The 21,605-nt window shown below is 39.8% G+C and overlaps 4 protein-coding genes across 4 annotated transcripts in view; 1 reads left to right on the top strand and 3 right to left on the bottom strand.

Annotated features, from left to right (window-relative positions):
- The window catches only part of loaf (low-density lipoprotein receptor domain containing lost and found), a 39,922-nt gene extending 28,483 nt beyond the window's left edge, over positions 1-11,439 (top strand). The window contains exons 3-8 of the mRNA XM_018102478.3: positions 2,335-2,558; positions 7,927-8,071; positions 8,157-8,279; positions 8,341-8,499; positions 8,561-9,042; positions 9,127-11,439. Of these exons, the coding sequence (XP_017957967.1) occupies positions 2,335-2,558; positions 7,927-8,071; positions 8,157-8,279; positions 8,341-8,499; positions 8,561-8,793 (884 nt within the window). The 3' untranslated portion in view covers positions 8,794-9,042; positions 9,127-11,439. The remainder of the gene's footprint in view (positions 1-2,334; positions 2,559-7,926; positions 8,072-8,156; positions 8,280-8,340; positions 8,500-8,560; positions 9,043-9,126) is intronic.
- Positions 11,440-12,722: 1,283 nt separating this feature from the next.
- LOC108652584 (vacuole membrane protein 1) lies at positions 12,723-14,465 on the bottom strand. Its single transcript, XM_018102798.3, has one exon. It carries the CDS (start codon positions 14,284-14,286, stop codon positions 13,018-13,020), a length of 1,269 nt encoding a protein of 422 aa, XP_017958287.1. The 5' UTR covers positions 14,287-14,465; the 3' UTR covers positions 12,723-13,017.
- A 458-nt stretch (positions 14,466-14,923) lies between these two features.
- Positions 14,924-18,472, bottom strand: sunn (sisters unbound). Its single transcript, XM_089259773.1, has 9 exons — positions 18,299-18,472; positions 17,685-18,247; positions 17,505-17,628; positions 17,208-17,434; positions 16,595-17,144; positions 16,178-16,535; positions 15,695-16,113; positions 15,258-15,634; positions 14,924-15,199 (listed from the first exon to the last, which is right to left on the bottom strand). Exons 1-9 carry the CDS (start codon positions 18,338-18,340, stop codon positions 14,950-14,952), a joined length of 2,910 nt encoding a protein of 969 aa, XP_089115899.1. The 5' UTR covers positions 18,341-18,472; the 3' UTR covers positions 14,924-14,949.
- A 574-nt stretch (positions 18,473-19,046) lies between these two features.
- Positions 19,047-21,277, bottom strand: Bmcp (uncoupling protein Bmcp mitochondrial). Its single transcript, XM_018102670.3, has 5 exons — positions 21,068-21,277; positions 20,819-20,966; positions 20,079-20,495; positions 19,962-20,022; positions 19,047-19,901 (listed from the first exon to the last, which is right to left on the bottom strand). Exons 1-5 carry the CDS (start codon positions 21,132-21,134, stop codon positions 19,677-19,679), a joined length of 918 nt encoding a protein of 305 aa, XP_017958159.1. The 5' UTR covers positions 21,135-21,277; the 3' UTR covers positions 19,047-19,676.
- Positions 21,278-21,605: the final 328 nt, after the last annotated feature.

Here is a 21,605-nt window from a genome sequence, read left to right as displayed (position 1 = left end):
GCCGCCGCTACTCACCTGGCGAAGATCAAAGCGAAATGTGTAACGAAATTGCCAATTACATATAAAACACGCAAAACTGTCTGTGCCCGGCCACCTGGACGGTGGCAGCGCCTTCCACCTGTGTTTGTGTGTGTGTGAGTGAGAGAGGAGAGAGGGGATGAGCGAGAGCGAGAGAGCTGCTCTAAAACAAAAAGGGCCGATTTTGCCGGCAATTCAATTCAATTGTGAATTCAATTTTGAAGTTGGCAACGCGACGACGACCAGCAATGGCAACGCTAACATTGCTGCCAGTAAATGAAGCATTTACGAAACGTGTGGCAACGCCGAACCAACCAGTCAGCTCTCTCTGTCTATCCTTCTTCCCATCGCTCGCACCAACACTCTCATGCGCGGCCGGTTTTTGTTTGCATGTGTATGTGGGTGTGTGTGTGTGTGTGTGTGTGTGTGTGTGTGTGTGGGAGTGTGTGGCAACGACGTAAAACAAATTTGCACTAAATTCTTTGACACCCACCCCGAAATTCGCCTCTCGTGTGGCTCACCCATTGCTATGGCCTGCTGCGTCGACATCTTTTCAGCTGCTGCTTCGCCTTTCGCCGCGGCGCCTTATTGAGGCGAAATTGAATTAGTGCGACGGCGAAAGCGGAAGCGGTTGCTAAGCAGGAAATTGCCTGAAATCAGGCGCACGTAAGCCCCGTCACGCCCCGCCAACCACACACACACACACACACACACATTGTACATGTGTGTGAATGTGTTTCATTAAAATCTGAAATGTAGCCAGTTGCTCGGTCTCTGCACGCTTTTGGCTTTTATGCGACAATTGTGTGCCGCTGCTGACTTCATTTGCATGCACCGCCAACGGTCCAGCGCTCCAATGTTCAATGTCCAATGTCCGCCGTCCAAAAAGTCCACGGCTGAGACTCGTGATAATGGCATTCGTTTCAGCTTAATGGATTTCGCACTTAAGCGCTATAGTTTTGATTATTAACACTAATTGAAAGTCATTTAAATAATGCAATTTATACTCCTGTTGCCAGCCATAGCGAGGCTCAGAACTAAAAAAACAAAAAAACAAAAGCAAACAAAAACTTTTGAGTCGGAAAGAAAAGTTCATTTTCTAGCAAACAATGCTTAACTTAACAGAGAGAGGGGCAGAAAGTGACAAAGACAGAGAAGAGGGAACGATAAATACAGTTGAAGAAGGAGATAGAGACAGAGGGAAGGAAATAATTAAAGTGTATTTTGTTGTATGATTTCTCCTTGTATGATTCCTCTTATTTCTGTCATTTTCGTTTTGAATTTCTCAGCGGACATACAAAAAATTGTTTTCGGATCAAACCTAAGCTTAGTCAAACTGATATAGATTAAGTAAAAAGAGAGGGAGAAAGTATTTTTTTATAGTCTCATTTTCCCTATTTGTTACCTTGTTGCGTACAAATTTTACTAAATCATGTTCTTAGAGTTCGAGTTAGGCAAAATATAAATTAATTTACAAAGAGCTTCATTAAATGAACTTATTTACTTATTTCTAAAATTTTAAAGAAATCTGTTAGCAAATTAATAATAATAATAGTTGCTGAAATAAATTATATAAATAATTAAAGAGCTGAAAATCACATATGTGTATGTATATATTTTATATCTATATATAATTTTTAGAACTTTTAATAAAATATTATAACAATATTATATAAAATAAAATATTTCATATAAGGTTTGCATTATTAAAGCAGTATATAAATTACTATCGTTTTATCAATTGCTTGAATTAATTTGCCGAGAAAAGGAAAGTTAATTTTAAGGGATAATAATAAAATACGTAGACACAATTTCCATATTAGCTTTGGGCCCTTTTTGGTAGTCGCAGCCTTTTATATTAAATGAACTTAGCACATACTCCTGTGGCATGTAGCATGTGGCATGTGGCATGCAGCATGTGGCAAGTGCGGCACACTCATGGACGATTTGCAACCAATACCTGCTGGCAGACGGGCAAATGAATGGAAACGTGTGCCAGAAATACGTGAAACGAAGCGTAAATGAATTTTTCACTCCCCCATTAAAATTTAAGTGCACATTTTCCGGCGCAACGCACGAGAGGATGCCAGCGAGAGGGCCAGCGCTGTGGAAATCGCAACCATTAAGTTTAAGGAAGTTTAGAAGTTGGAACAGGACGTGGCATCCTGGTGGCTGCTTGCTCACACAGCAAAAAGAACTTGCCACAAAATTGTTAAATTGTTAACTCGTTAAATTGTTAAATTATTAAGCAAGAGCTAAAGTTTGCACCATCTCTAATCACATGATATCTTCCTCCCTCTCTCTCTCTCTCTGTAGATTATATGCAATCGCTGTGCAAGAATCATTTTCTGCAGCAGCTCTATCGCAAAATAGATGGCGCCGTCCTCTGGTCCCAGAATGAGCGCAACTTGGACTGCGTCATCACGTTCCAAACCCACTCGATATTGCAGCGCTTCATGCTGCGCTTCGACATGCTCCAGCTGGACTGCAACGATCACCTGCTTGTCTACGATGGAGCACACGCTGTATCGACGCCAAAGGTAACGATAAAATAATCATATATAAATATTTTATTTTCAAATTTACTGTTAATTTAATTAATTAAGTTAACACAAAGCAAAGGGCAATGATTGAGGCTTAGTAGAGTAAACGCAAAAGCAAAAGCAAAGCTAAAGGCAAAAGCAAAGAAAATAAAAGTTAGGGAACAAGCAAAGGCGAAGAAAGAAATATGAAAGGGAATGGCAAATAAGTGCTAAGGCAAACACAAAGTCAAAGCATAGACAAAAACAAAGCCAAAGGCATAGGCAAAGGCAAAAGCAGAATCAAATGCGAATCAAATACAAAGGCAAAAACAAAGGCAAAGGCAAAGACAAAGGCAAAGACAAAGGCAAAGGCACAGACAAAGGCAAAAGCAAATGCGAATGAAATACAAAGGTAAAAACAATGGCAAAGGCAAAGGCTAATACAAGGGGATAGGCAAAAGCAAAGAAAAGCAAATAGAGGCTAAGGGAAAGGTAAAAGCCGTTGCAATTTGTGTTGCAGACTCATGATCCAAATGCACAATCGGAGCACGCTGATGCCTCTGACATTTTAAGTTCAATCCCTGCGGGGTTTCCGCAGTGACACACACACACACACACACCCACACACTCACACACATACTCACATTCTCTCTCAAATGAAGGCATAATTTTAGCCTCTGCAACATTTGCAACGATGACAACGGGCAAGAATGTCGGTCGATCGCTCTGTCGCCTGGTGAGTGGGTGGGTGGGTGGTGGCTGGTGGCTGGTGGTGGGTTGGCTCAGTGGAGAATGTCTGGTTGGCTGGTGTATGCACCACTGCGGTTGCAATGCGGCGCCAAATGGCAGCTGCCAACTGCCGGCTGATAGCGCTCTGATTTTATCAGCAACAATTTTCATTTTTCATACGCCCCGTTAGCCTGACGCTGCGCTGCGCACATATATTATTTTTTCTGCCTTGTGTGGGCGGGTGTGCATGTGGGCGTGGCGTGTGTACGTGTACGTGTAAGCGCAATGTAAGCCAAGGCAAGTAGCAGCACATAAGCATAAGCAAAATTCTTGAATCGCAGAGAAGCCACAACAAAAAATTGCCCAGGAATGCGTCTTTGAGAGACTCGAGCAGAGGGCAGAGAGGGCAGGCAGAGAGTCTGCCCTCTGCGTTAATTTGGCTTTATAATATGTTAGTTGAAGTTAATATATATGCATGCTTATGCATGGCTCCTTAAGCCGAAGTACCGAATATTATGACTGCCGCATTCTTTGATACGCGATATAAATATTCCCTTATACAGTATATACATATATAAAAGTGCGTGCCGCAACCTGAATTGCTCCAGCATAATTGCTGTGTCGGCCGGAATGCTCCATAAAAAGTTAACGAGTCGAAAGTTTATGACAAAATCGATGGCACTTTAAGCTTCTAATTACGAAAAGTCAACTCCAGGCCGGACAGTTAAGACAAAGTGCCAATCAATGTAACGGCCGTGCTACCTTCGCCCAGCTCGTTTTGTGGCTGCGAAATTCGTGCCATCAACTTCTGTTCGCCCTTTAACTTGAACTGCAAAGGCCGATTATATATCAATATATATACATATGTATGTATATAGTCTTCTGCTTGATATAAGGGTCTTCTACTCTGCAATTTTTTTGGCGTATTATTGCACATTAAAATGCAAATAATTCCGATTAGAAAATAGAGTATAAGACTTTCAGTTCAAGCTGATTCAAATATATAAAAATAAAAAAATATATAAATGTATTAACCAACTATGTCGGAAATAGCATATATATAAGTAATAATAATCAAATATATATGTATATGCATTGACCCTGAATTGAATAAGTTTGAAATATAATATATTGAAATTATAATATATGTACATCGTTATATAACACATTGATCAGTGATTATGATGAATAATATACACTAGTTTAGAATAATAGTATATACAATAGTTGTATCTCCCAGTCATGCGTCTCAAGCTAGTGTAAATGGAAACAAGCACAGTCCTACTTGCATAATCCACATGGAAGATGTTAAATATGAATATATAACCTTTACTGAATAAATCCGAGGCATAAATTTGACCATTATTAGTTTGCCCCTATTTGAGGCGAGTTTGACAGATTTTAGCATCAGCCTAATTGCCATTCAAATTTGTTATCTTAAGAATAGAATTGATTTGGGCCAATTAATAGGCCACAATTTCAGAATATCAAATGTCCGTATTATTCAGAAATACAGTTGCAATTATTGAATTAGATATTCACGCAGTCTGCATGCAATTGCCTAAATTATTTATTGATTGCGAGTAGCCTAAAGGCTCACACTTATATAGTTGGAAATTAACACTAACTAGCACTGGCGACGGCTCGATTTAGTTACCGTATACCATGGAGCGTAAAGGTAAATCAGTAATTAGATTTTTCGACGAATGATAAACTAAGTTTGAGCATATTTTTATGAAATGGCTTCATTCCGAGTTGAAAGCCGATTATTGTTCGACTTGTATTGAGACTTTCTTAGATTTCTACTGCTGCCTCTGCTGCTTTTTGTGCCTTGTTTTGCTCTTTTGTCGAGTCACACCGTAAGAGCCTTTGCCTAAATATTTGCCAAGTGGCTTGTTTTGCAACAGACTTACGAATGTTTTGTACCCCCCAGTAGCCAGTCAATTTGCAGTGCTCTGCTCACCTCACCTCGGCTTGCTCACATTCACCTGGCTCTGCGCTGCTCAGCTCTGCTCTGCGCCGAGTCGTTTGCATGTGACCTAAGAAGCTTTGTGCATCTTTGGCTTTTAGCCCACTTTGCACCTTTTAGCCCTTTTTGTATCACTGCACAATGTGGCGTATGAGCGATGCGGACAGATTTATGAACTTGCCAGCGACTCGAGTCGAGTCGAGTTGAGTCGAGTCGAGTCTCATTTGCATGCAGCTAGCCACAGCAATGACGGCCGAAAGCTGAAAGCCGAAAAACCAATAACATTTGCGTCGAGTCAAGTGTCTTGGCATGTAAATACTTTTGGCCCAAAAGAAATTGTCACTGCTTTCAAAATACAAAATTAAAATTTTGCCACACTGCGGGCGAGTGTGTGTGAGTCGACTTCAAAGCAGCGGGAATGCCGGGGCGCACAAAATGTAGCGGAAAGTTTGCGTTTTTGGGGCTGCAACAAAATTAAAATATGCCACAAAATGCCGCACGTCGAAGATTCCGAGCAACTGCAACTGCAGCTGCAGTCACAGAGCCTAGGATCTGAGAACCAGGACGTTGTGCCAAGAAAGGCAACCGCAGCAAAGACCTCAACGATGACGCACACACAGCGAGAGAGAGAGAGAGAGAGAGAGAGTCTGTGTGTGTGTGTGTGTGTGGGTGTCTATGGCATGTGGATGGCGGTGGGACGTGGACTTTGATGAACCCCGTTGCAACTTTTAGGTTGCATGCAGCGCCAGCAGCATTACAAATTTACACAAAGCGAACGAGGCGCGGCATGGCACGTGGCACGTGGCATAGAAGTCCTCGGCATCGTCATCAGCATCAGCATGAGCATCAGCATCCTCGTCCTCCTTGTTGCTGTGCACTTTGTGGCATCAGCGGTGTTGATGATACGAACGAGGGGCAACTTTACGCCAACATCGGACAGTGGCAAACTTTGTCCGCATTTTAAGCAAAATTTATGAGCAAATGGAACCTAAGCTGTGCCAATTTTAAATCAACCAATAGTAATACTTTATGGCCCAAGAGATTTGCTTTGCATAATCAGTAAGCAGGAAAAAACTTCCAAATTATTCATTTATAATTGTGATGTTTGCTTGCCCGTTTCTTATAATGAACAAAATTTGCAATGCTTCACAAACTTTCCCAGCTGTCTGCCATGACAGCTTGTGACTGTTGGCACAAATAATTTAAAATAAATTTAAGCACTCATACATTTGCACATTATCTTTGCCTAAAAGCCAAGCTTTAAATAGCGGGTATATGCGAGTAAGCGAGATAGTAAGAATATTTCTGTTAAATGACAGATGAAAGAGAAGTGCAACAGGAGTGAAAGCTGCAGACAGAAGCGCTGAGGTAGGAGAGCGCTATAAATAGAACTGCGAGTGTGGACTGTAATGTGGGAGTGTGCTTGCATGTATTTGTGTCTCGCGATTAAGTGACATTAGGTTATGTCAGCCCACAATTTGGTAATGTGTGTAGGGCAACAGAGTCTCGTGACCATAGTGCGCGGATCTAATGAGAGAAGACAAGCCAATCATGCATGCACACATGCATTGAAGTTGAAGCAACTGTATACGCTAGTGCTCGTGTCTGCTCAACTGTGTAGCTGTATCGTGAGTAAAAGAGCAAGGAAGAGTGGTTTGAAAGAAATGAAAGCTGTAGACAGAAACAATGTGCAAAGAGCACGACATAAAGCTGAAGAGCACAGCGAATGTGAACTTTGAGCTTTGAGCTTTGAGCTTTTTGAGTTTATTTTGTTATGCGTTCGTGTATGCTCGTATTCGGATGTAATGAGGCAAGCCAAAATTGAGCGCCTGTTGAGAACGAGCGCATTTGTATGTATGTGCCTGCTCGTATGTGTGGATCTGCAGCGAGAGTGGACAAGACAGTCAGGCATATCTGTAAGAGAAGAGCATTGGAGCTGTGCATAAATGTGTGGGTGTTATAGGCATTCAAGCTGTTCAAAGACCACCGAGCTGTATAAATAGAGCTGCTCGTTGGGGTTGTAGTTCAGTAGAATTAGCAAGGCGAGCTGGTGAAGTTGTGGAGGAGAATCACAGTAGATGAAAGGGAGACATACATATTAATATTGGTTATATAATATTAGAGCATTTAAAGAACCGAAGCTTGTTTTGTACAAGCATTTGATACTACAAGCCAACAGTTGACATAGTCCTTCAGGCATCCAGGAATTCTAAGCTGCATACATACACCGCATGTGACCTAAATATGCGTAACTAACCGCAAGCTCAGGGCAGAGATAGCAGAATGGGAGACGCGGGGCGGGTGGACTAAGCCCTGGCAACTGATGCCACCTCAAGGTGCTTAGTTGGGCGTGGCTTACGCCATGGCAATGATGAGACTTCACGCGTCAGCGTTGCCATTTCCCTTTGTGGACGTCGCTAACAAGCCTTCAGCTGTGCCCCATTTGCAGGGTTCAGCCAAAGCTTTGCAGGGATCCCACTATCTCCAATTGGGCGAGGCCAATTTAATAGTTGGTCCAGCGTTGAACATGTGATGCGAGATTTCAACATTGATGGGAATCATTTCCCTAATAAATGGTACGCAGAATTGAATCAAATCGACTTGTAGCGCTGTTTCCAGCTATTGATTGTCTGCCTTTCGTCTGTCTAGCAGTCAAGAAGAAATTATTCATGTGAATTTCATTTGCAGATTGACATCTCCTGTCGGAACACAAAGAACACTGTGAACGCGATATTGACGCGCACGAACTTCGTAACGCTGAAGTACGTGACCGATGGCTGGGGAACGGATGCGAACGGTTTCAAGTTGGTGATAACGTCGGTGAAGGATCCCAGTAAGTGGGCGAGCGAGTCACTTTGACTGCTGATTAGTTATTAACAATTTGTGAGTTTTCACCATTTGCAATTTGCGATTCGCAGAGCATACGTGCAAGGACTTCACGTGCGCCACACGCGAATTCTGCATAAATCCGGATCTGTTGTGCGATGGCGTCAACCACTGCGGCGACAACTCCGACGAGTCCGTGCAGAACCTCTGCCAGAGTGAGTGACCAGCCCCAGTTGAAAATCAAATTTAAGGCTTATTCCACCAATTCCCTTGCAGATGAGACGACGAGCACCGTCTTTGGCGTGGACATGACCTGGTTCGTGCTGATTGTGGTCGGAGTGCTGCTGGTCCTCAGCGCGCTCATCGTGGCCATCGCGATCTGCGTGTGCCGACGCCAGGACGAGAATGCCGCCAACCAGAACACCGCCCTGCAACGTAAGTGGAGGTGCCTCTACCTGGCCTAGCCTGCTTTATTATATCCCTTATCCAATTGCAGTGCATCACAATGCCGAGACGAATGGATCGTCGAAGCATTTGCACTACCACGGCGTAGGCATGGGCATGGGCATCGGCGGCACCCTGACGAGGGAGCACACCCAGCTGCCACCGGCGTCGGGAAACTGGCATCACCCTGCGGGACCATACGGGTACCACCGCATTCCACACAGCTACTTGAAGATGGCCACCAAAGTCCGTCCCATTTGGTGCTTGGCAAATTCCGTCAATTAGGTCAAGATCTTTCGCAAAACTCAACCGGACTCAGCCAGACGAACATCGCCGTTGCTGGCAATCATCCGAATGCCAACGCCGCTGTCGGCGCCGCTCAAAAGGACGAGTGGTTCGTTTAGGACAATCCGAACTGAGGAGCTGTGAAAGTGAAAGACGCGAAAACAAAACCAACAAAACATAATTGACTTGAGCACAATAATCTGCACTTAATTAAGTGATTTCATGGATATTTGCAGAGCATTAAATGAAGTGCGTAATCGAACCCCAAATCCCTGTCAAATTCAAAGTCTATATTTCGATTTTAATCTCCCTTACTTCTGAATACTATTTCAGGACTGTTTGACTATACTTAACAACAACAACAACAATGTGGACATCACCGCGCAGGGTGTATATTTAAGAGATCTACTCGTACCCAGACAGAATCTCGAAAGCATTGGGCAATTTGTGCCTTCAACGAGGCACAATCTTGTCGGATATCCAATGCAACTGTACATAGCTTATATATAAATATGATTACACATATATGAAATTAATTTAAATTAATTTACAATTTAATACAAATAGCTAAAAGTCCCGATAACGAAAATAAACCAAACCAAACCAAGCAAATGGCATCAACTAGAGATAACGAATATTTTAGAACATATGTTAGAGATAAACCGCAAATCGGATGTGTAGTCGGAGCAGGAAGGAAGCCTTCAGCTTCCCCAATGCGTCGAGTCCTTGGCAATTCCTTAATTACAGCTATGTAACATAATTGTTGGCATTTCTTAAAAGAGTATTCCATTCGTTTGTCACTATTATTTTTATGATTAGTTCTCGATGATAATTCCAACCGAACCGTGAGTAAGCATCAGCAATGAATAAAACAATCGATGGCATTTAAAGCAAAACTTTTAAATCAGCTTCCCCGTAGCTGTTGAAAGTATTGAAGCTCAATATGAAGAGGATTAGCTGGTCTAACTTTCAACTAACATGCGAATGATATATACATACATATATATATATATATGATTTTAATAGAGACGACGAATTCTAAATATTAATAATATGGACACAACAACAACAACATGAACAAGGGATGTACATAAGTAGTAGACAATATTAATACGAAAACTAAAAAAAAAAAGAAGAAAAAAAAATGGAAAACTAAAATAAACTTCAGAAACTCAATTTGCATAGTTCATTGTCATTGTCTATAGCCTGAAGCATATATTAACAACTGAGATGAAAATATGAAAATCAAGAATATGAGAATATATGCTCGTCATCAAATCCACATCAAATAGAATTCATTATTCCATTCGATTCGAAGGAACCACAACCAAATGCTAAATGACAAATTTTTGAGACATTAAAGGACAATACAAAACACAATTTTGCTCTTTTTGATGAAACATTTAAATACATTTTGAGGTCGCGAATACTGAAAGCAAGAGAGTCCGCATACATTTTTCTACAATCAACTTAATGTAAAAACGAAAAAAGATAATGCAAAGAAAAACAAAAACAAATTACATTTTGCTACAAGTCGAACAAATACGATTATATTAACTAACACAAAAATGGATTAAATAAACTCAAGAATGAATGGAATAAAAGCAAAACTTACTAAATCAAATGCTTCAAGTTACGATTGTAGTACTTCCCGCCGTTAATATTTTTTAAAGTACATATTAAAGTTGAATAATAATAACAATAAAAAATTAACAAATACAAATGTTTAAACAATTACAAAGAGCCAGCTGCTTACGATTCGTCTTTCAAAATACTTCCATAGAACAGTTGAATCTTTATTTCCCTTACTAACTGAGAGAGAAAAAAATAAATAAAAATAAACAAGAAGGAAATATTCATTTTAATTAATTTTTTATTATAAAAATAAACGTACCTACACACACAGGAAAGTAAAAGTAGATAATATCCGAAATTGTCTAGGCGTTTGTAAAAAAAAATAGCTGCAAAATAATGAATAATACACACATATGTTCCAGAAACCTAGAAGAACCTATAACCATATAATATATAGTATATGTATGTACGATAAATATGAATTTGTCTTCTCTTGAGATTACATAAGAAAAATTTGATTCTTGATTTTCATATTTCCTATTCTTTTGCTTTGAATCATTCCAAAAACTTTTCGGATGCTTTGTACTCCCTTTCTAGTTTTCTATTTGAAAAATAATATAGGTATATTATAAAGGACGAAAGAAAAACAAACAAGCCACTTCATACAAATATTTATCGTGAATTATAGAAAGATGATATTATGATAACATGAATTTTTAACCAAAATTATTAATGAAATTGTATTAGGCGTCAAATTTTAGAAAAGAAACCAAGAAATAATTCCAAAATATAACTTAAAGAGAAACAAATACTTAAAGTAACAACAAATTAATCTAAATTATTAAACAAAGGACAACATTAATCGTAAAATTGTTTTATATGCAGAAACTAATTTATGCAATACAGGAATATAAATTACTACAAAAAAAAAAAAAAAAAAACGAAACAGAAATTAAGAAAATTATGCCCGAATGAGATATCTGTAACGATTGTGTCGTATATGAATGTAGCTAAAATATACAAAAAAAAAAAAAAAAAACCAAAAAACAAAAAAAAAACAACAAAATACAATTTAATCCAATTAGCGAAAATTGTGCGAATACTAATAATATCTATCCACGGGAGATCGTAACTGCTTAATGAGAACTAAAGAGAATTATGATTACAAGGGTGGATTAAACACGAAAGATGCTCGCAATAGAGTACCCAATAACAATTCCCCAAATGAAATAACAAAAAATAAACAACAAATAAGAAAATCAATAAATAATTTAAAATGTTTGTGAACTTTTCCCATTTTTTTACAATTTGTAAATGTTCAAAATGTGTTAAATATATTTTCTAAACTCTCTTTCTCACACATTCTATCTATCTATCTCTTTCTGTCTCTCTCTGTCTTTATCTCTCTATTAAAAAGACTTTGCCACAAAGAGTTAAACTTTACGTCTGTTTGCATGTATGTATGTATGAAAATGTATGTATGTACTTAGCTATTAAACTCTAATAAAAAAACTCCCAATAAGTACTGTTTTATCTGGCATACCTAACAACAGAAGGATTATACAGATCAATTATACATTTCCTCAAAATGATTTCTAATATCTTTGAGTTGCATTTATACTATCAAAACTGTAATATTGATTGCTCGAAACACTCTCATTGAGTGTCGTATATCGTATATGATATATGCATATGGCATATCGTATATATGGTATCGGACAGTCTATATCGTATATCGTAAATGGTAGATCGTGTATGGTACACCAAATATATATCTACCACCTCATATCGTATATCACATTTGATTTATCGAATATTGAATATCGTACATCGTACATCATATGTCGTATACCTTTATGTCGTATTACCTTTAATTTTTAAAATTTGGTGTATTTGTGTTAAGGAGATGAGAACCGAACTAACCACGACCAGTTCGACTAAGATCTATCCAACTGATCCGCGAGCGCAACTAAATAGGGTATTATACGATAAGGTCATGCATATAAGAAAATTGTAGTGGAATGAATATGTTAGACGCAATTTAGATGTAGTCAGTCGTAGGCGTAGGCGTAGGAGTGTGTAGGAGTGTGTGCATATGGGTTTTTATACCAAAAGATAGTACCATTTGAAAGTACTTATTGTAAGTATGGTTTTTATATCGGAATCCGCTGAATACGCCGGATATCACAATTCATTATAGACTTGCGCTATGCATACATACATACATACATATATGCGTATCTATATACGGTCTGTCAGTCAGTCATGTGCATAGGAAATGAGTTGAGATCGAATATCATATTTTGTATGCACCAGAGAAAATCGTAACCTAAATGAAACTCAAATAATATAAATAAGTAAAGTGCTTGGCTTTGTGTTAAATCGCTGTTGAATGTACATGTACAATGGATATTAAAATATGATGGCATTGAATTACATTTCAAGAACAATAGAAATCCAAATTCAAAACAGAACGAATGATAATGAAATAAACAATACAACAAATTTCAATTGCATGTTTTATTTGAATCCGATTCCAGTTCCAGCGTCCGTCCATACAATAAATGCCAATTTGATCTTCATGATATATAACATATGTATATTCAGGATATGTGAAAGGCTCTCCAGATGTGTATATTTGTGATTGTGTTAGGCATTGATTTCCTCAATAGTCTCCTCCACAATTTTAGGCAAACCTCTGTATGTCGTCTCTGGGGGATCATCTTTCTCGTCTCTCTCAGCTTTCTGGGCAAGCTCGTCCTTCTCTATCTTCTCCAGCTGCAGTCGCTTGCAACGCTTCTGGGCCAGGGCGTTCAGCACCGAGACCGCAAAGTAGACCACAATGAAGAGGGCCACCAGCTGGAAGACATGCGCCACTATACCTAACCCAGTGTACGCGGCGTCGCTCTCTTGCTTATCATCGCTCATCTTGAGGTGCATGCGCTGCTTGGTGGAGGTCAACAGGTTGTGGAGGGGTGCCTGGATTTTGGAGCCAATGAAGGGCACCTGGCCGAGGGCCTTGACCAGAACCCCAATCAGATCGTCGCTGAATGCCACAATCACTATCAGCTGCTGTATGTTGGACTTGAACACCGCCTTCCCGATCAGCGTGGCCACAAAGAACTTCCAGAAGGGCACGAGGAAATGGCCGCAGGCCACTCCAGCTAGATCAAAGAGCGGATTCGGCACGCTGGCACACAGCAGAATGCCAAAGAACCCGATGCGCAGCACCACGCGCTCCACCAGGAGCTTGCTCTTGCCAAATAAAGTCAGACGCTTCGACTGCTCCGGCTGACTCTCCTCCTGCAGCAGAGACTTGCCGGAGAGACGCGCCGCCCTGGCCATGAAGTAAGGCGGCAGCTCACCCAGGGCTGTGCCCACGCCCCAGAACATTGTCTCGGTGCGCACCTTTGACAAGATCTGCCAGATGTTCGGCATTTCGCGTATGTATGGCTCCTTTGGACATATCTTCTGATCCGGATACGGCGGCACCGGAAAGTCCAGTGAGTGGCATTCGTAGGCGGCCAGAGTAACGGCAGCCAGATGCGGTCCCAGATACAACAGAAATGTGTGCAGCCCAGTGCCAAAGCCCACCGAGGACAACAGGCCCAGGCCCATCCAGTAAACGATAAAGCCGAGATTTTGACGTCCCATCTCCATATAGGATGCATGCGGTCCTGGCAATTCGTAGATAATCATCAGGGCCAGCAGGCTTCCCAAGAAACGGCGGTTCAAGAGGCGCGATCCAAGGTCAATCAACATTCCGAACAGCTCTTGGATGCTGTACTGCAGAGTTTTCAATGGTCGCCGCCAAACCACCAAAGACTTGCACTCCAAGCAATCCTTTTCATGGACTGCATCTTTTGTGGCGGAGCTAGCTAAGCAAGCCTCAGCATTAGAAGACATCCTTCTTCTCATCTCACTAAAAGTACAAAAACAAATGCTTGTTAATATTATAATTTCTTTCTACCGACTGAACGAGCCCGTATTGAAATATATGATAAAGACAACCAAAGGGGTCTTAATTACATTTCTTTTGTCTGATTTAGTAGTCAAAATGTATAATCATTAAATGAGAACAAAGCGAAGGGAAACGAGCCTTAGTATTTAAGTGTCGAGAAATTCTTTTAGCAATTCTTTTCAGAAATTTTGTATTGTTAGATTGAAATATATCGGAAAGGAATCTAAGTAATTCACTTTACATTGCATTTTTTGCTTGATAAAATTGTCAAAATGTTAAATTGAGTTGAAACGAATGTTGTTTTTCAACTTTCTGCGCTTCTGTAACACCTGCAGCTCTACAATGTAGAGTTTATATTCATAGCATAACGCATAACGTATCTTAGTCGTTTCATTAAGTCATTTTGCAAATTAACACAACTTTACGTTCTCAACAGAACTGATGAAATATTTCACTTTTAATACGAACTTGGTATATTAAACGAATTTATCTAAAAGAATTACTGGGATCTAATGGTCTTCATAATTATTCAATATAATAATATTTTATGTTTTATTAATTATGAATCCAAGTAAATATAATGAATATTATATATGTATGTATGAATATTATTTATTATATTAATTGTGTCTGTCATCAATTAGTTCCTGCGCCGAAAAATTTAATCGCTTTGCAGCATCCACTGGGTAATTGAATGCTTTTGCCTGCCAGAAGGTCAAAGGACCCGGAGGTTGAAGTTTTAAGCGGATCCTAGCAACGCCATCCTCACAAGCGTGTCTGTACGCGCTAATTTGCGTTATAAACTTATCAAGTTCTCTTTTATCAACATCAGTCACAGCATTTGCCTGCAAGCCTTCTAGCAATCGAGCACTATGCGAAAACAAAATTGAATTAAGCATATGATGAAAGGATTGTTTGAATGACCTACATATTCATAAAGTGGACCTCCTCAAGGCGCAATGTATTCACCAGCGCTAGTAAGTGACGCAAAGGGAAAAGATTATTGCGTGACCGTGTGTCTCCGGATTCTGTACGTAGCGCAGCCAATCTATTCACTAATAGCTCCAGAGAGGCATTGAATACGTGTAACCTGAGCAACCACGCGTCCTTTGCACTAGAATTAGCCTCCACAAGACGCATGTGGGCAGTCAGAGCAGTTGTGAAGCGTTTATTTTTGCGAGACGCATTGTTAATGTGCAACTGGATGACAGTCAGGTTATGAGCATATGTAACAATATGTCTCTTTATAAGCACTAATATAAGCTGTTCCAACTCTCTGGTTATAGAATCAGGCGATGTTTTGCTCTGCAAAAGATCAATTTGTTAAATTTACACGATTTTGTTGGATTCGATATATACTCTTACAATTTTGTACTGCAATAAAAGCTTCCATACGCGATATGTTGGCAAAACAATTAGCTCATTTTCATGTAGTTGGCGGAATAGTAAGTACATCTCCTGAACGTAGCTCAAAGCTAGCGTATCACTGCGTGTGTTCAGTGCGAGCGTCACATCCGCGAGGCCCGCCGACAAAGTATCATAGGTGAGCGCATTCAAAGTCAGATTATTTGACAATCCCAAGTGCAGCTCGACAATGGCACAGAACAGAGACTTCGCCCGTGGCAGACTCTGCGGCAACTTGGACAACTTGCGAACACAGTCGTCGCGCAACATTTCAGCCAGCTGCGTGGACCTCGCTACGTGCTCGTGCGCATCCTCCAGATCATCACTTTCACAATGCAGCAGTATGAGCATCAAAGCCAAGCACTCGTAGCCATAAAGAGCTGCAACGATTTGCGAATGTACTACAATATAATAAATACATAAATTATCCATATATTAACATACCTAAATGCTCATTGGCAACATTTTCACGCAACATCTGGCTAGCTAGTGTTTCGTACATATCGCACACCTGATGGCCTCGCAGCTTCTTCTCTTTGATCATAGAATAAAGACAGCGTACGCAAGTGCCATACTTTTGCAGCAGCTCTTCTTGAGGGTTCTCCAGTTGGTGACCCATCATTTCGATGGTTATCTCTGCGTATCTGTCTTGCAAAGTTAGCGCCGCAGTTACCAGCATTTGCTCATTTCCTGTGACTTTTATCGACTGACTTAATTTTGTAAAAACGATTGCGAACTCAGCCTCGCTAAGCGTATCATCGTTCAGGAATATGTTTAGGCAGTGTTTCTCCAATGCGATCAGCTTTTCAAGCAAATACAAAATTAATTATTTCGAATGCAGTCATTATCCAAACCACTTACTCTCGATTTATGTTCTATCAGAGCAGTAAAGTCCACCGTGCTGTAAATGCCGTACATTATGGCACGAATCTCCATATTCTGCGCAGAGTCCGTCACAAGCTTTGGCCAGTGATGCAGCAGGGTGTGCACCTGATGCCTTGAAAATTCCATTTCGTTATATTGCTCTGTGTGATGCTCGAACAGTGCGCATGTGGCATGTGCAGTCAAAAGAAGGAGCTCTTCACGCACATTTTCATCATTAAGCACTTTCATATAATACTTAAAGTACTGCAGAGCTGGAAAGAAGTCCATCAGCTTTAGCAGATAGTTCTTTATAAGCGCCATGAACTGATCATGGCTCGAAAACTTTCCTGCAATACTCTGAGATTTTACAAAAGTTTCCAGTATGTGCACAAATATGTCCTGCTTGGAATATTGGCGGGTAGCCAATGTCACATAAAGCTCGGCTGCCGCTGTGCATACCGAAAGTGTAGCATTTGGTACTTCAAGCAAAACCAGCAAAAGTTGCTCCAGAAAGCGACGTGAGAATACGTCTGTGTTGACCAAGTGTCTAAACATTAAAGTGAATTAGTGTGTGTTTGTGGGCAAATCAGGATTAATCCTGTGTTCTTACCTCTGCAGTGTCTCCAAATAGCGAAGCGTTGCTAACAACAAAGGATTTTCGTTTTTCACTTTGAGCATTTCAAATTGAACTGCCAGAAACTTGTCCGTGATCAGTTCATTGGTAAGCAATCGCAAAATAAGATTGCCCGAGGCGTCACATTGTTTTCCCTCAGCGAAATAATCAAGCATCGATTCCAAAAATTGGTAAGTCTGAATGTATGTGTCCTTGTTTGACATCTGCAATGGGGAAATACGGTTGACCAGTTTCACTTTGATATATGTTTAAATATATGGAATGGAATTTCACCTCACAACAAAATACCCAATAGACAAAGTTAACAGCCGATTTCTTTGACCCAAAGAAGAGCTGAAAGTGTTCCTTAAACAGACCCATCATAGACGGCAGTATAAATTGGCACGCTTCCTTGAAGCTTTTAGAATATTGCTATTAGAAACAATTGATCTCACAGGCAGCCATCAAACTTACAATATACCGTAGCGTACTAGCACCGTGAGGCATAGGCAATTCTCTTCAAGCAGTTCGTACTTTTGCCCATAGTCGGGCAGCAGCTTCAGCAGGCCTTGCAGTATGTAGAAGGACATTCTGGCGAGGGGCTCGCATAGATATCGTATGATATCCTTCTGCTGCAATTTTCCAGTTATACTGCGAACCACCAAAGCCCAAACTTGCACCACACGCAAGTAACATAGAACAGGATTTGTTATGTCATAGAACTCTCCGACCAACTGCGAACTGGATCTATCCTGCGAAAGTGAGCGTTCACAATCTACCAACGATATTGGCAGTTGGTTGAAAAATAATTCCATGTTCTTCAGTACAAAGGGGACGGCATTAAAAATGTAATTTAGGTTGTCCGCACTGTACGGATGATCATAGGTGTGCTGGAATGCCTCGACGCTGACGTTGAACTTTAGGCCCAACGCTCTGAAGCATTGACCGACAAAATTATGCGACACTTTGTTTAGCCAATTCTTTGGATCGTTGGCTACAGCCTGCATGAAGGCGAACATGTACTCCGATGTAGCATACTGAAAAACAGATACCTTAATCATTTTGTAAGCGTAGTGATATCAACTCACATCTACACTAGCGCCAGTCGATAAAGCAGTCAAGAAATCCATTTTTGATGTAACACAAAAACTAGTTTTATTTTCTCAAACTAAAAATGTAAACTAAATGCTTAAATGTGATGCATCCCCACTGAAAACCCGTTAGCTTATCTAATGGCGGCAAAACTGCGATAGGCAATGCAAATCAAAGTATTGCGATAGTCGATAACATGCTGATAAATATCGCAAATGAGTCACACAAAAAAACACTATAAAACAGCAACAAGTTTCTCTTTTGGACTTTATTTGATCAGCTTTTTGCTTACAATTAAATTTTATCTTATTCTATTTTGCATTTCACTTAATCAGATCTCATGAAATGACGTAATTTGTTTTTTAAATGAAATTATCATTAATGAACATTCACATAATCACAAACGATATAACCACTAACTGGTTAGTGATATTACCCAGTTTAAATTTACAATTGTTCATCTGTCTAGGTAAATATAAATATACAAATTCATGTATATAATGAGGAAATATATATGAGTTTTCTTAAAATATTTTGAAATGCTCATAAGATCTGCACACTTTATTTCAACTTATTTATTTATTACCGCAAAAACCACACAGCATTCTATATATTAAAAAGCTGGTCGACAAATTATAAATTACATTTCCATATACAAGTCACTAACAGTATAAAGTTTTCTATAGTTCTTTTACTTATATTACATAAATACATGTAATTATAGTTTTTGATCAATTAGTTCAACATTTTGTTTTACAGCGAATTCATTGAAATATATTACTTCTTATGAGATTTCCGTTAATCTGCATATTTTTAAGCTTTTAGTGTTCATATATCGTTGCTGGATCTCACGAATATGCTATATATATCTTTATATCACTAAATGTACATATTTTTAATACGATTTCAACTAAACTTTTTACTATCGACCAAATCAATAGCTTAATTTAACTAATTTTGTCACATTTACTTTCTAAAGTTTAGAATAATAAGTTCCTAAATGCATTCAACCAAATGCTATTCAAATATTGATTTACTTGGATTGATATTGAGTTGAGTACAGGAAATGCAAGATATAGAAAAGCATTTTAGGGACTAGAGGATGCATATAGCTTTAACAAAAGCTGATTTCAAATTGCAAATACTTTAAATGCGCATCTTCGTATAAATAATCATGCAAATTTTTGTGGCTTTTATCCTATATAAGCTTGGAGGTCCTTTTCGGCTATTAGATAGTCGTGATGCAACAGGCACTTAAGTGACTACTCCCTGGATTGATTTCATTTCAATTGTTTGCCTATTATAAAAATGATGTTTTTGGTTTCAATGCTAAATACATCTTGTACTTAATGTCTCTTGACCTGCGACGAGATGCTAATATTTCTTCAATTGCTCGTACGTGATGAAAAAGATAATGTTCCAAGGACCCATTCGCACCCAAGTGGGTATGAAGCCCTTGTATAAAGCGAAAAGTCCTTCGTTTCGAATCGTCTGCACAGCACAGTCCAGACTTCCATTGTACAGTTTCGGTGTTGGGGCAGCTGCAGTAGCTATGCCACCACTCAGCATTGTCACGTGCCTTTGATTCATGAGGCGTGTCTGTGAAGCAAGGGGATATCTAAATGACCTTCTTTGGAACTGTATGGTTTTCAAACTTACCCGAATAACGTCTATTGGCGTCGAGGCAACGGCGCTGCCCAAGCTAGCAATAAAGCTCGAACTGTGCATACAAAATGAGAGTTGTTAATTTGTTTATCTAATTTCAATCACACTTACATAAAATGATTAGCGACGTGATCACCAAAGGCGCTCATTAGCTGCAGCTTGCAAAAGTCATAGACGGGCAGCTCAACAGATGCAATGACCACTGCCCGCTGTGCCGTGGGCCCCACCCCACGCCACAGTCCACGCACGCCCTCATATTTGTAGATCTCCTGGAAGCACCCGAAAAGACCCAGTGCGTCGGTGCCCTTGCCGTGCACCTGCATGCGCACCTTGAGCACATCGGTAGGATTCGCTATAGCAGATGAGATAGCGCCGGCGGACGCCGCACAAATAATGTTGCTCCAAACACGTTCACTTCCGTCGCTATTAGTCAGCAAACCACGTTCGTTAGCCAGCTTCTTGAGGGTATAATAACTGCCGAATTTGATAGTGCCATATGTGGCTTGCCTCAGCACTGCGGGCCAAATGCTGCAAGACAATATACCTCTTTAGCTTAGCTGATATCTCTAGCTATCGCAAAATCATATATACATATACACCATAGAAAACAAAGTCTAAGGGGTTACTGCTATGCTTATCAAGTGGCCAGGGCCAAAGTTTCGTGTGATGTACACTTGATGGATTATAACACGAGACGTTTTATTTTTAGTTCAGTATACAGCTAGACAGTCGTTATCACTACGCTCACACACACACACACACACATGCAAATACACATCATTAAGTGCACAATTTGCACGTTATTGGGTCACTTAAATGCATTTGGCAATTGTGAGTGCAGTAAATCTCACCCAGAATATAATGCGCGCAGTCCCTCCTCCCTTGATATTTTGACAAACGCATCGGTCATGCCACGGTATCGCAACTGCGAGAAGCTGTGGTCGATTTTCTGCCCTTGAATTTGAAGACGGGTCTTTGTGGTGTCAATGGGAAACGTGCCTGCATAAAAATAGACATGTGCGTGAGCATGAGACCAATGTTTGTTTACACCAATAGTTGTTGTCTCTGTTTGTAGCATAGCCACAGCATATCATACTTACCGAATTCGGCGGTTATGGATGCTAGACCGCCATAAACAAACGGCCGCCAGTCCTTGACCTCAGCCATAGCCACAGCAGCAATTGCACCTGTTGCAATTCTTTGGTGACGGCTCTTTAGATTATAAAAAAAAATAAATAAATACAATATCACGCAACAAACATGCCGTATTCGCGGAAAATTACAGTGGTCGGACAGTTATGCGATTAGTTATTCCAGTTATACGATATAATCGATAGCACGACACTGTGTGCAATGATTTTATTCATCGATATTTATCATTTTACACACTGCTACACAACGTATGAATGAAACATGCAGCGGGAAATTTAAATAAAAACTCAACGGTTTTTCCCTCTTGAATATAGTGAAATGATATTACCAATAAAAATTAAGGGCAATCTAACTCAAAGAAGTAATACATTATAAATCAGTAAACAAAATCAATATGCTTTACTATTTATATGCTATACATTTTAAAAATAAGAAAATATTGTCTAATATTATTCAATATATATGCTGATAAAGTTCATTTTGTTA

The sequence above is a fragment of the Drosophila navojoa genome, chromosome 4 (genome assembly GCF_054131105.1).
Source record: "Drosophila navojoa isolate 15081-1374.11 chromosome 4, UAZ_NAV_1.0, whole genome shotgun sequence".
NCBI lineage: Eukaryota > Metazoa > Arthropoda > Insecta > Diptera > Drosophilidae > Drosophila > Drosophila navojoa.
The sequence above is the reverse complement of the archived record's forward strand: the minus strand, read 5'-3'. Positions and strand labels throughout refer to the sequence as shown.

Bases quoted from the DNA above. Each gene is read 5' to 3' on its own strand.
- LOC108652584 (XM_018102798.3), bottom strand. From the start codon at position 14,286: ATGAGAAGAAGGATGTCTTCTAATGCTGAGGCTTGCTTAGCTAGCTCC.
- sunn (XM_089259773.1), bottom strand. From the start codon at position 18,340: ATGGATTTCTTGACTGCTTTATCGACTGGCGCTAGTGTAGAT. The intron at 18,248-18,298 runs GTGAGTTGATAT...TCTGTTTTTCAG, and splicing joins CGACTGGCGCTAGTGTAGAT to TATGCTACATCGGAGTACAT. The intron at 15,635-15,694 runs GTAAGAGTATAT...GATCTTTTGCAG, and splicing joins TTTTATTGCAGTACAAAATT to AGCAAAACATCGCCTGATTC.
- Bmcp (XM_018102670.3), bottom strand. From the start codon at position 21,134: ATGGCTGAGGTCAAGGACTGGCGGCCGTTTGTTTATGGCGGTCTAGCA. The intron at 20,496-20,818 runs GTGAGATTTACT...ATTGTCTTGCAG, and splicing joins CTGCGCGCATTATATTCTGG to CATTTGGCCCGCAGTGCTGA. The intron at 19,902-19,961 runs GTAAGTTTGAAA...CTTGCTTCACAG, and splicing joins CGCCAATAGACGTTATTCGG to ACACGCCTCATGAATCAAAG.